The sequence below is a fragment of the Adelges cooleyi genome, unplaced genomic scaffold (assembly GCF_023614345.1).
Source record: "Adelges cooleyi isolate 19-005CV unplaced genomic scaffold, UGA_ACOO_1.1 ACOO_flye_CR_arks_rails_tigmint_CR_PRNA_813, whole genome shotgun sequence".
Classification (NCBI taxonomy): domain Eukaryota; kingdom Metazoa; phylum Arthropoda; class Insecta; order Hemiptera; family Adelgidae; genus Adelges; species Adelges cooleyi.
The window spans coordinates 20,462-35,118 of NW_026096528.1; the positions used below are offsets into that span (position 1 = coordinate 20,462).

Sequence of the window (14,657 nt, forward strand, 5' to 3'; positions counted from 1 at the left end):
ATAGCTATTGTGAAGTGAAAATAATATATTGCCAATCTTGTTTGGACGTGTATTGGGAACAGCATGCTTACTTATTAGATAGGTATTGAAGAAAATGCTCTTAAGTCAGAATTCATGGTAGCCAAAAACTGTTGTAAAAATTATAAGTTTGATTCCAGTGAATAGGTGTTGACGTGACCTGTTTGTTTTAAGACATTTTACGCCTAAAAGCCTGACATAATTACACCAACTCAGGATGGTCAGATTTAAATTCTGAAAAAATATTTGAATTAATTAAAATAACTTTTCTAGGTCACTGTTGAAATCGACTGATGATATTTCATTTAATATTATGTTTAAATCCTATTTTATTTGCTCAAATTGGTCTTTGTGGTGTAAATGAAACAGTTATTCAACAATCGACTTCCATTATTATTATTATTATTATTATTCCAGTATTCTGTAAATATTAAAATATAATTTTTTTCTATACATTTATAAAACTCAACTCGGAATAATGACAATTGCCCTACAAATTAACTATACTCAAGTAAAAAATGCATGGACCCAAAATATAATAATATCAAAACCGTTTTAACGTTGGAGACTTCAAATTATATAACTAGGTCGATGATAAAAGATGTTGTTTTTGAAAATTTTCTTATTTAGGACATAGGTGTATGACTGTAACTGTTTGAACAAGTATACAAACAACAAATCGAAACAAGTAAGTCTTTTTTATTTAAATAAATAATACAACTTAAAACGTGTTTTCAATACGTTTTCCCGTTTAAGACAGTGAATATAAAATTATTTAGAAAAGTAATGATAAAGGTTTTAAATTTTCAATATAAAAATAATATAGTAACATTATTCATGACCGGATGTAGACATTTTTAGGTGTTCTAAAAGCAAATGTAGGAATATGGATGATAATAAAATACAATACAATACAAAAAAAAATATATGTATTCATAATAATTAACATTTTTTTTTATTATTTTATAAATAATAGTATATTATAATAATGTATGAAAAATCTGAGTACATCTACCATTAAGGAGCTTTTTATGTGTATTATTATGACTCATATGTTTTTCATACCTATACGAATTTAAGGTAAATAAAACGCAAAAAAAAAAATATTACTAACCGTGTAATGTATACGGATTTACTACAAAAATTTAGAGCATAAAATAAAAACTCACATAATATGGTTTCGAAACACAGATTTGGGCCTCAAAGATCAATCTGGTGATCACAGATAAAAATACAAATATCAATAAGAGCATTGTACCTAATAACAATTATGTGCTCGAAAATTAATGTTTAGTTTAAAGATGGATATGATTAGGGTTACATTTATTACATTTTTGTTCTAAATGTAATATGTATTCACTTTTTGTAATCTCTGGTGGAACCAGTTGACTTGGACTATTTAATAAAACATTTCAATTAAACAATTGTCGTTAGATAAAACTTCTCTTCTACATTGGAATTTGTAATAATGTAAGAGTGACTAAAGAATTAAATGCTCTCGGTTTGTTAGTTGTACATTCACTGATACACATACTTAACATACAACAATACATTTAAATGACAATTACACATAGGGCTTTACACATTAAAGGACTTGCTTCCACGAGGAGTTGAACAAAAGTAAAAAAGAAAGCAGAGTTTAAACATTATGTTATCTTTATAAATTAGTCACAAATATAAAATTGGTTCATTTATTATCCACAAATTACAAAGCAATTAATATTTACAATATGTGCATTATTTTTTCGCAAGCTTTAGAGGAGCTATACTCATCGATTAGTATGTCATCATGCTCTAAACTTTTTGTGATGTGCGATTCAATATTTAATATAGCGATACTGTTTATTTAATGCACTAAATGATCGCTCTGAAGAGCAGTTTGATACGGTACAACATAGATACATTCTCAGAGCAATATTTACACAAGGGTTTAAAGGGTCTTCAAATCCTTCATTTTTAAGTGTTAGGCACATCTCTATAATTGATTCACTAACAGAAAATGGGCTATGTACAAACAACTTTGCTTCGAAAAGTGAAATAAAGAAAAAAATTCTAGCTTTTCTATTGGAAACCGTTTAAGTTCCACACAAATTTGGAATTAGTTTGACTTGGTAGTTGTTAAATCTTAAAATTGCGCCAACCATTTTTTTAAAAACTTTTAGCCTTTTTCCCAGGCGGAGGGACGGTGTGGAAATTTCGGGGTTTTCCTTGTGCGATTTGGTTGATGAAACTTTTTGTACAGAAAATGCTATAAGGTTACAAGAAATCGAAAAACATACACTTGTGCACACATGAGAATGTTTTAGTCATTATTTTTGCCATCGATGAATTTTCGTAAATTTTAAGCAGAAAAATACGTCGATCGAACGACAAAAACAATACATGAAATTGTCAATGTTCGAATTTCTCAATGTTTTTTTGTTGCACATCTTAGTGTTACTTTTTACTTCGAAAATTCGAAGGTCATAGCAAATCGTCTAAACTTGAAAATGTTATCGAATTGGATAATATACTAAACTTAAGTATGGCTATCGACGGATATTCTCAAAGGAAAAATCCATTACAATTTGGGTAAGGACTCGAGTTGGGCCGAGCTGATTGAATGTGATAAATTCACTTTTTAAAAAATTAATTAAAACCTTAAACTGGTACTTGAGCACTCAAAACATACTGGGGCCACTTTAAGGAGTATCTATAAAAATATTGGAATGATTTGAAATTTTTTTTTTTAAGATTTAACATGTTATGTGTACACATAAGAGTTCTACTCCGGACAAGTTTTTAACTAAAAGGTCCTAAAAACCCAAAAAACAACTTGCATCCCGCCGCAATGGGTCTAACTTAAATTTAAATCTCAAGTAAATATTCCTCTCTAGAAATTTCAACTCGATTCGACCATTTTTCTGGAAATTATAGCCAGTAAAAGTTGAAACTTAAAACTATAAAAAACTATAAAACTTGAAACTTAAATACTGTGGTATTTTTTTAAATTTTAACCGTAAAGAAGTGAACATTTTCAATTTTTACTCACTTAAAGTCGTCAACTAGATAACATTTGCGATTTAAAGAGTTGCTACTCGAAGGAACTGATCCAGTAATAAAAAAGTTACAACAGACACAAAAAAAACCTACATCAGAATGTAAATATATTTTAGATACCAGCTGTTGACCGTTACTCATTGCAATATACAAACTTAAACCCGTAAAAACGAAATCCCCCCTAAATTTTAAGGGAAGACAACTTTTTTTTTTAATTAGTCAAAACTTAACTATAGCTATTATCTCGAAAGTCTTTTCATATGCTTCTAATCGCCAGTAGTTAGAACCACGTGTCTTGAAAATGTACTAAGTAATGCTTAATTTTAAAAAAATAGTCCATTTTCTAGTGTTATTTAAATAGATAATGAAGTATACAATTGCGACTAGCCAAAAAACACTTGTTTTCACCGAGATGTGCCCACTTTTTTTGTGCAGGCAATAAAAAAACAAATTTTTTGAACTTGTCTAAAAATTATATTCATATTTATCAGACAATAACTGGATATCTATCACTGTAATTGTTTTCTGCGAGATTCTGGAAAAAACGGGAGGAATTGAATTTAAAATTTTGAAAATATAAAAAAAACTATAATTAGTATCGCTTTGTCATAAATTTTGTTTTTTGCGGTTTGATAATCAAACAAACCAAATACTGTTACTTTTAAAATGTCCATAGTGTTTAAAAAATGTACTCAAATAGCAACAATTGTGATAAAAATTAATTAGGATTAGTTTTTTTTTAATATATAGACAACATGTGGCAGTTTTGTTATTATTTCGCCATCTGGTTAAGAATTATTATCAAGTTGAAAGTTAAACGTCTCGAATCGAAATGAGACAGTCTTGATTTATTATGCTTAAGTATAAAAAACTGTAGCAGCATTATATTTTTTTTAACGCCAGGAACTTAAAGTTCTTTTTAGACCTTTAGGAAAAGTTTTATGCCTTTCCGATCGTTATTTTGCTAAATTCGCAAACGCCCAATATTAATACACGTGTACCTTCGAGTACATTACAAAAACATGTTATTCTACTATTTTCTTTTATTCAAAATACACTAGAAAATTGATTGATTCATTAAGGACGGGACAGTAGTTTTCTCTCAAAATAATAGCATTTTTGTAGCTTTTATAATAATTGCAGACACTTAAGTTGGTGTACTTTTACAATATTATAAAATTATTACTAAACATTTACCTTTTCTAATTTTTTTTTTCACAGCTCAGTATTTTTACAGAAGCGTAGTGCATGCAGAAAAAATAATATTTCACTCCACCCTTCTTCTCGTCCTAAATTGTAATGTTTAATAACTCCCAAAGTAATTAACCAAAACTGGTTATCGACCGGTATACTATTAAAAAAATTATTCTCAGTTTAAATAGTAAATTAAATATGTACACAAGTTAATATTTAAGTTTTAAAAAAGGTGGTAGGCTTATGGAAAATAATAAAAAAAAATGTTGATGTTTAGTATTTTAATAATATTGTAAAATATGATAACCAAAAATGTTTTTAAAAAAGAAATACTACAAAATTGCAATTATTCTAAAGCGTACTCATTCCATATTTAAACCATGACGAAAACATTCGGTTTGGGTTCAAAAAAGTTTGTTTTATCAATTTTAAAAACACCCATTGCTGCTTCGTGTTGCGCTCAATTTAAAAATATTTAAAACGGCAGAGACCATAAAAGATGGTGGACAATTTTCAACAAATTAGGGGTTCCGTTTTAGGCCAATACGAATCAATAAGTCATAAATGATAAGACCATTGCATAGGTGTATAAATTATTTTAATAATTGTTAGAGAGAGAGGATTATGTATAATTTCGCACATTGTCGCATGTGTTTCAAAAGTTACACCGAGTTCAAAAGTAAATAAAGATTTATAAGTACGATTTTCTATGGTTTCTAAGTATTATTTATCGAATTCTCGCCTAAGCATTGACTCGAAAATACAATTTTTTTTTCTATAGAAAAACACTTGGGTTGTTCGATGTGCGTTCCCATTTCCACTGTTTACATAAATTGAATGGCGATTTTGCAATATCTTATAGCAACTTGTATGAATTTATTGTTTTTATGTATGTTAATCTACTTTTTGTTTTTTAGTAAAATAGAATTGCATTGGACTTTGAAGTTTATAATATAATTTAAAAGAGCCGTAGTCTTTTAATAAGTTTGATTATTATTATTTTTATTTTTATAATACACAAATAGTCGCGTTTGCATTAATCGAAGTAATTGTTCATACTTAAACGACAAAACAGTTCACTAAACTGCCATAATCTACTGTGCAAGGTTCCACACTAAACTCAATGGTCATCCGGACCAACTTGTTTACAACTTCCTTACTAGTAAACACAATAGTATGAAACCGACCGTTGGGTCCTAACCTATCCTAACACGGGTCGATGTTACCAACCGACAGTTATTAGCGTCTGTTCGTTTCTCTCATCTGGTACACCATGTTTGTAATAATAAAAAAAAAAAAAATTTGATACATTTTTTTTTATAGATTTTAGGGTTTTTTGTTAAAATGTACGCAATCTGCGAAAAACACAGTTTTCCGGAAACTAAAGAAAAACTGTAGTGGCAAATTTGTTTTCCGTTTAATATGTTATGGATACATACGAGTTCTAAACACTGGCAAATTTTCAACTTAAAGGTCTTGAAATTACGACTAAAAACACAAAAAACTTGTACCCCCCTAGGGGGGTTGGAAATAGGTTTAATTCAAATTTGATACAACTGACGTGTGCGGGCATACCAAATAAATATTACTAATAAATTTCAACTCGATCCGGCTTAGTTTCTCGAACTTATAGCCAGTAAAAGTTCTAACTTAATTTTATTTTATTGTGTCAAGTGTGTTGTTAATTTTTATTAAAAATGTAAAACATTGGACCTACCGGTAGAGCTTCTACAAAAGAAGTGTACTCATGGTGAAAATGTTTACAAACAATAATTATGAATTAAGTTAGAAAATAATATCATATAGTTGGATGTATCTATTAGTCTAGACGGAGTGAAAGATTTTTTTATTACTACACATTTATACACAATGTTTCAAAAATTCAGTAGTTAACTGTTTTTGGTTAGTTTAAACCCTTTTCCCTCCTAAAAAATAAAAAAATAACTTATTACCAGATATTTAACACAGTTTTATTACTTGTTAATATCACTACAAATGTGATTTCAATAGTGAAATAAATTATTTCAAATTTTCAAAGAGTGGTGGAAGGAGTGCCTAGAATTGCAAGGGTATTTTAAAAATAGATTGATCATATGATTTTACAATATCGTAATACTATACAGGGCGGCCCACAATGATTTGACAAATTAAATAACTTTGGTTCTAGTGAATACTTAAAGATTTTTTTTTTAATAATTTATACTCATTTGCGCTATAAGCACTACGTTTTTTATTGCACTCAACTGTTTTACTTTTTTTAATTATTATTTTGGTTATATTTTAAAAAAAAAATTCAAAATGGACATTTTGTTGAGAAGTGGAGTGCGGTAGAGAATTGCGCTTATGTGTATGTTTTTCCAAACGCAATGAATTGATAATTTGATAAAAATTACAATGGTAAAAAATAATAAATGTTGTTATTTATTTGTTGTGAGATATTTCGCTTTTCCTTCAATACTTTGATTAACACTTTTGGTAAATTGTGATTAGAATTTTGTATAACATTCACACACACATATATGTAGAGAATTATTAATTTAACATATTACATAGCTATACATTTTTTTTGATCTTATAATAATAATATGTAGATGTTACATATTTATGTTTTATATCGAATGTAATACCTATAACACATTTAAAGTTAATTTATAAAAATAATCATTATTAATTTAGTTAAAAGATATAGCTACATGATACAACAATTTACTTAACACCTATTAAATTTGTGTGATAATAAACTTACCGTACTTTGAACCATATTAGTTAAATTAAATTTTTATCATAAATTATAAATGTATTCTTACATTTAGTTGACACTGAAAAAATATTACTTATTTGACAAGAATAAATTATACCATATGTTTTTATTCGATACGAGATAAGTTTAATTATTGTTAGGTAGTATGAAAAAATAAACAGCGCAATGTAAAATTATTATTATATTTTAAATACTTGCTTAAAATTAAATCGTTATGATAACTTGAATATATATTGGAGATTAGAATGATTACAATAAAATAATATACACATATTATTACTATATACTATAAATAGTTCGGCACATAATTCTACGGTACATTCATCATCGTCATTTTAAAATTATATACGTATAAAATTAAATAGAAGTATATTTTTTTCAGAAAATTTATTTATAAGGACATAGTGTAAACTACGATCGCTTAAAAAATACCTAAAATTATTTCTAATGGAAATTTTATTTTTCAAGCTGTTAGTATAGAGTTGGTAATAGTTAATGCCAAAATCAAATATTTCATCATCAGGGATCGTGCTTATAATAATATTATTTGATTAGAAAATATCACTTTAAATTCTATTGGAATTAAATTTATCTATAACTAAAGTTGATTCGTAAAAATATTAATAATTACGCTGTGTCGTTTGGCATCCTGCATGGTAGGCGGCTCGCTTAAATAAAGTTGTGTCCGCTTGACCGTCCCCATCGGATTAACGAACTAACAATTGGTAATTTAACATATAACAAATTAAATTTTACTTTACATGAGATTTGTTGATGATTTCTTTTCTAGTTAACCATCGTTTCGAGTCTGTGATTGAAGTTGAACAAAATGGTCTTTTGGATTTGCAAACGATTTGGAAAAAATACAGAAATTTGTCTTCGATATATGTAACAAGTCTTTTAAATCCAAATGGAGAGTAACTCAGCACATAACTTAATCATATGGTGCACACTCATCAACCCAGGAAAGCACTAAAATGTTCAAAATGATTAAAATCAACACATATTATACCTAAACTTAGGCCTTGAATTTTAACTGTATAAAAATAGTAACTGTTGTTAGATAGCCTTATCATTAGGATGCATATTGTTATTTAATAATAAAATTTGATTAAAATGTTTAACTTAAAAATCAAATTACTTATATGCTTCTCCGTCAACTGTTGCTTGATAACCTTTATAGTTTTGATAGAGAACTATTGTTCCCCTGCTCATTTTCTTCTATTTTTGATCATGGTCCGTGTTTATAACCATCCATCTTAGCTCTGATTATTGGTTATTTCACAATACTTTAACTCTAAAAAACAAAGCATATTTTCAAAATTAGTACAAAAAATAATGATTTTTTATTAATATATAGGGAGCCAAGTCAGAAACTAAACGTAGTCGATGAGATAAGAAAGAGGCGGCTCTAATGGGCCGGCCATGCGTGGCGAAAGGAAAGCTTCCTCATACACTTGATACTATGTGATTCTCTGGAAGGTGTGGGACCACTCGGTAGACCAAGGTTGAGGTGGGAAGACCGGGGTTTCAAAAGATGTCGAGCGGGTTCAACCGGATAGAGATTGGAAAATCCTAGCAATGGAAAGGGAAAGATGGCATGGCAAATGTTTGTCAGTACGGTCTTGAAGCCTGTTAACTACGAAGAAGAATTAATTATAACCAGTAAAAAACAATCCAAGTTATTAAAAAAATATAATACTACTTTAGCTGACTTAACTAAATAATACAACCATAATCATAATTGTTTTCCTACCATCATACTACTTCCTATATAAAATATAAATTTGTTTGAATTTCTTTAAATGAAAATATATTTTTTTTTTTAGTCATATTATATTTTTAAGAAAGGCACCTTTTAATATAAAAACAATGACTACTTAATAATCTGTACGCTCTGTGCGGGGCGGGCGGGTGCTAGTAATAGCGCTTACAGTGAAAATAATACTACTAGAGTAGCTGTGTATTGTTGTTCAAAACTAAAATTTATCTCGGTTCATTATCATTTAGTAAGTTTATACAATGGCGTTAAAATGGTTTGAAATTAAAACACACTCATGTCATTTTAATGAATTAACAACTTACATGTTTGGGTTAAAGCGACACGGCTTATACTATTGGTTAGAAAAATATATTATATTTCATTTATATTATAATATAATTATATGATTAAAAAATTCCCAATTCTTACTAAAAAAAAAAGTTATTGGGAACTTAAAAAAAAAAAAAAATAGTAAAATCACAAAAAGAACGTTTAGTGGTCATCCTGAAAACTATGAAACATGTTGCTTAGACTCTTTTGCCGTGTCACCATTGATATATTATTCACACTAAATGTAAATAGAACTCACAATGAACAAAAAAAACCACAGTCGACACTTTTAAAATTTAACCAGACTACTAAATAAAATAGTTCGCAAAATAATGCCTGTCCTAATTTAAATTAAGTTATTGTTTTTTTTTTTTGCAACAAAATGTATTTAACTTTAAAAATACATTACTTATATGCATACCCGTCAATTGTTTTTTGATAATCGTTATAGTTTGTCCGAGAACTGTTGAGTTTTTTTTCAATGTGATTCAGCTTTGATTTTTTCACTAAGACTTTGTTGAAATACTGTTTTACGTCCTCGACTTCTTGTATTTTGATCATGGTCCCGTTATAATCATCCATTTTAGTAGTGATTTTTGGTATTTCTGATTCTCACTAGTTAACTCTAAAAAACAAAGCATATTTTAAAAATTAGGACAAAAAATAACAATTTTTTTTATTAAAAATGATTATAGCCTGTGTCTAAACAAATTTAAATAAAACATTAATGCAGGCACACTTTTCTGGAAAATAGAGCCAAATAAGAGGCCTAGAGGTTTTTCAAGAAAATCAAAACATTGATTCAATGATTGACATTTTAGTCGGTTATTACTAAACCGACTTTTTATTAGTAAGATCTTACTGATCTTACTAATAAAAAATAATCCACTCTTAAAAAATTTAATACCACACAACATGAATTTTCTTTCTCCATAAAATATAAATTAGTTACCACTTTCTCTAAATATACTAAACAAATATTTTGTCTTTTACGGCAGATTATAATAATTAGGAAAAAATATAATTAATACCTTACAAAATAATGAATATCTATTTAATAATAGTAATAAATTTAAAATAATGCTTCAATAGATATCAACAACTTAAACCATTACTACTATTATTGATGATAAATATTTTAGATAGCCAACCGATAGATAAATTTTAGTTTTATACACTAATACGGGACATGCGCTAGTAGTATCTTTGTTTAGAAAATATTACTTATAGCTCGTATCGTATTGTGGTTCAGAACTTAAATATGAAATTTATTTAACAATTACATTCGAGTCAAGTAAACACTTTAAATCAGTGTTTAAACATTAAACGGTCAATCCAAACAATTGATCATATCCAGTTATTATTAAGTAATGCTATGAGAAACTATAAAACAGTACATTCCATTTCTATAATATATTATTCACACTAAATGTAAATAGATCTCACAATTAACAAAAAAAACACAGTCAAAACCTTCACATAACTTCTTATCAATTATCGTCCGTCCCTACGACCACCGATGGCAATTCTGACTATGATTTTTTTAAGGATGTATGAAAACTGTTTAAATTATTTAAAAAATCAATGCCTAACACGGAACTACAGAATCGAATTAATTGTTATAAATTAATAAATAGAACCATAATGTTACTCGGTACATACTATTATACAATGGGAATGTTTGTCAAGGCTGTGATCCCCAAAACGCCAAACAACCGGTATAAAATCCATCAACGAATCTAATTTTTCATACGTTTATAAAATATATAAATACATACATTTCCAACAAATCGGCCGCTTTGAGTAAATTAAAAACATAAAAAATATATTGTTACCTACTTGACAATATGGTTGTGGAGATAGCACCGCGAAAACTAGCCACCAGTGATAACAGTGGTGGCTGGAGGTAGAATGCAGTGGGATAGCATCACTTTTCCCAAATTGAATGCATTACTACCATGGATCATTTCATCCATTGTACACTTTTTTCCATTGGCAATTTTCCTATCAGGTCTTTTAAACTAACTTTAAACCTGTAACCTCCTCACCACCACCGTACTCTTGACCCTTTCATTATTATTATTATTATTATCCATGACATATTGTTCTAATGAAATATTTTTAACAGTTGAATATAACCAACATTACAGACTAGACTAAATGGATTTTATGATGAAGACTATTTTTGCCATCATGGCATTCAGAGCATTTCACAAATTTTTGGGGTAACTTACCCCCAAAAAACTTCAAAAGTCTATGCTTTAGGAAAAAAATAAGCTAAAAAAGTTTGACACTGTAATAATAAAATTAATAAAAGTAGTTATCAAATAATTGTATAAATATATATTTTAAACAAATAGGTCACAATAGTCATTGGATAAAATTATTATTAATAAGTAGTTAAATCACGTTTCATTAAACGTTGATAGATATAAGTAATGCACATATACATATTTTTAAGTTAGTACTAGAAAATACAAAATATATTACCGTATATTAACTTAAGTATACATATTTTTGGGGGTAATTAATCAGTGTGTACGCGTTTGTTGTGTTTTGTGAGGCTTGATTTTGTAGTAAACGAATTAAAACACACAGCACATTTATAGAGATTTTCACCAGTGTGTAAGCGTTCGTGATTTACGAGGTGGTCTTTTCGAAAAAATGCTATTGGGCAAACAGTACACTTATAGGGTTTTTCACCAGTATGCACATGTTTGTGTTTTGTGAGGTTTGTGTTTAGGGAAAACGATTTGAAGCAGACCGCACATTTGTAGGGCCTTTCTCCGGTATGCACTCGTTTGTGTTTCGTAAGATTGGATTTTTCAGAAAATGACTTTAAACACACCAAACATTTGTTGAGCTTTTCTCCAGTGTGCACGCTTTCATGTATGGTGAGTTTTCGTTTTGCAGCAAATGACTTTAAACATACAGTACAACTATAGGGTTTTTCGCCAGTGTGTACACGTTCATGTATTGTAAGGCAGTTTTTATGTGAAAATGACTTTAAACATACAGCACAACTGTAGGGTTTTTCACCAGTGTGTACTCGTTCATGTATTTTGAGGCAGCCTTTACGTGAAAACGATTTTAAGCAAATAGCACACTTATAAGGTTTATCTCCAGTGTGCACGCGTCCGTGGTTTTTGAGAGTGCTTTTAGCAGAGAATGACTTTAAACACACCAAACATTTGTAGGGTTTTTCTGCAGCGTGCACGCGTTCGTGATTCTTGCGATTCGATTTTTGAGAAAATGAACTTTTGTGGGATTTTATTAAATGTAATGTTATTTGTTTTTTAGTGTGGTACGACGTTTGACAAAAATTGCAGTAGAATATTCGTCGTGCTTTCATATCATTATTGTCATTCTTTGGTGCTATTTGATTATGGCAGTCTTTTTCTACCACAGACCCGACGTGACAACTATCAATTTGTTTATTCTTTTCATAACTCGTGTCAGTGGACCTACAATAAAACATACAAAAATAAATATTTATGTTTAACAAAATTATACACTTCTCACGTTTGCACATATTATGTTATTACTTTTTTTTACTTACACCTATGCAATTTGTGTTTGATAAGTCTGTTAATTAGTTTTTTAATTTATTTTATTCTATTGGAATTAAATTTATTTACGACTTTAATTATTAATGTATAAAAATATTGATAATTATGCTGTTTTTCGGCATTCCGCATGAAAGGCAGCTATTTTTTAACATAGTATCTCTCTCTTTTATTATAAATTCTATTTTGAAGGAAAACAATTTATGAGTTTTTCAAAAATATAGTTAGAAAACATCTAAAGTTTTTACGGACGAATTTCTATTCAAGACAAACTAAACAATTAGTATGTGAACGTGAATATCCCACATTTTTACTTGCCAATATCTATCATTTTTTTCTTTATTGAAAGTTGAATGAAAACTTAAACTGCTAATTTAAAAGTTTAATAAATTGTTATATCGTGAATTATACAGTGACTATTTAAATAATAAGAGATGTAATGAATAAGAAAAATATTTTTACTACTTACACGAGACTTTTTTTGATGACTCGTGTTCTAGTGTTTTTCTGGGTTGGTGCATGTGCATTATGTAATCGAGTTATGTGCTGAGCCAATCTCCATTTGGTGTTAAAAGACTTCTTACATAAATTACACGCAAATTGTTGTATTTCATCCAATTCGTCTTTAGTAGATTGCACATTCAAAAGACCATTATTTTCCACTTGAATCACGGACTCGAAGTAATGTCCATTCACTATATCGGCTTCTAATTTAACTATCGTTGTATTGCTCTCTTTTCTATAACTGAAAATAAAATTATTTATTTCAAATGTGAAAAATGAAATAGACAATATTGCTAAGAAGCGAGTATTATAGAAAAGTATACTACGCGCTATCAGTAAAACAATTCTTCGTTTGTAGTGACTGTGCGATCTTTAACGTTTACTTTGTATTTAGGTATGCAGTTATAATATGTAATTAGAAAAACAAATTACTTGTATATATTCCCGTCAAATGTTTTTTGAAGATCGTTCTGTGCTGTCACATAACTTTTATATGATTTATCAATATTTGTTGATTTTGTTTCTTCTATAGAAATTTCAGTTAATTCCTGTTTCATCTCTTCGTCGTCTTTATCAATTTTGTTCTCTATGCCATAATAATAACCGTCTGTTTTGTCTTCAACTTTGATTTTCGAATCAACAACGCTGAAAAATAAAATATAATTTAAAAAAGTATATTAATTAAAAAGAATCAGAAAATCTGTAAAATTAAGTTATAATAAGAACTAAAAAAAAAAAACATAATAAAAAAGTGAGTTTATAGTTAATGTTATTGTCTTTAGTTGAATGTAATTAAAATATTAAATTTTTTAAAAATTATATTGGTTAATAAGGAAATGTACATCAAATAAATGTATAAGTAACCTCAATACTTGTATTTAAAATATATTATTATAAAAATTATATTACTTGTATCCATTCGCGTCGATTGTATTTTGTTGCTCTTTTTCTTCTTCCACTTCAAAAATAGACTTATAATAATAATCGTCCGTTTCTCCTACTTCAATTTTAATTCCTCCTGCTTCATTAAGTCTAAAAAATAGAGTAAATTGTTTTACTTAGTATCGATTCTTCTATGTTTACATTGTCGAAATAATTATTAATATTTTATAATATTCTAGGAAGTATGTCGCTATATAAATATGTTGTTTATCTTTATAATAAAAATACTGTTCAGGCACAATCAGCTGATTGATGGTAGTGTGGTGGGGGGTCGGTTCGCGACCAGTGACCGCCCGATGGTCAAGCAAAATAGGCGCGTTTCCGGCGAAAATATTAATATTATAAGTGATTCTTTTCGTAATTGTGTTAATGAACAATAAATTGGTTATTTTAATTAGATAAGATTTATGTGTTATTATTATTAAAAAATATTAAAAAGTGTAACCAAAGAGTTTTCCGATTTATACAGTCCACTTGTAACACGCTAGTCGATTGCGTGGCGCAAACATATTGGTCCATCGACCCGAATTACAAGGTACAA

General features: G+C 28.5%; 1 protein-coding gene and 1 long non-coding RNA gene across 2 annotated transcripts; both read right to left on the minus strand.

The window, feature by feature from the left end:
* Positions 1-7,572: 7,572 nt before the first annotated feature.
* On the minus strand, positions 7,573-10,923 carry LOC126846014 (uncharacterized). The gene is made up of 4 exons (XR_007686853.1): positions 10,767-10,923; positions 9,526-9,729; positions 8,154-8,309; positions 7,573-7,984 (listed from the first exon to the last, which is right to left on the minus strand). It is a non-coding gene; the product is annotated as an uncharacterized LOC126846014 (long non-coding RNA).
* A 708-nt stretch (positions 10,924-11,631) lies between these two features.
* On the minus strand, positions 11,632-14,180 carry LOC126846013 (zinc finger protein 300-like). The gene is made up of 4 exons (XM_050585100.1): positions 14,084-14,180; positions 13,607-13,819; positions 13,140-13,415; positions 11,632-12,568 (listed from the first exon to the last, which is right to left on the minus strand). The coding sequence occupies exons 2-4, from the start codon at positions 13,729-13,731 to the stop codon at positions 11,632-11,634; spliced, it is 1,338 nt and encodes a 445-aa protein (XP_050441057.1). The 5' UTR covers positions 13,732-13,819; positions 14,084-14,180.
* Between the last annotated feature and the right edge of the window lie 477 nt (positions 14,181-14,657).

Bases quoted from the DNA above. Each gene is read 5' to 3' on its own strand.
- LOC126846013 (XM_050585100.1), bottom strand. From the start codon at position 13,731: ATGAAACAGGAATTAACTGAAATTTCTATAGAAGAAACAAAATCAACA. The intron at 13,416-13,606 runs GTAATTTGTTTT...TTTTATTTTCAG, and splicing joins TTTGACGGGAATATATACAA to TTATAGAAAAGAGAGCAATA. The intron at 12,569-13,139 runs GTAAGTAGTAAA...GTTTTATTGTAG, and splicing joins GTCATCAAAAAAAGTCTCGT to GTCCACTGACACGAGTTATG.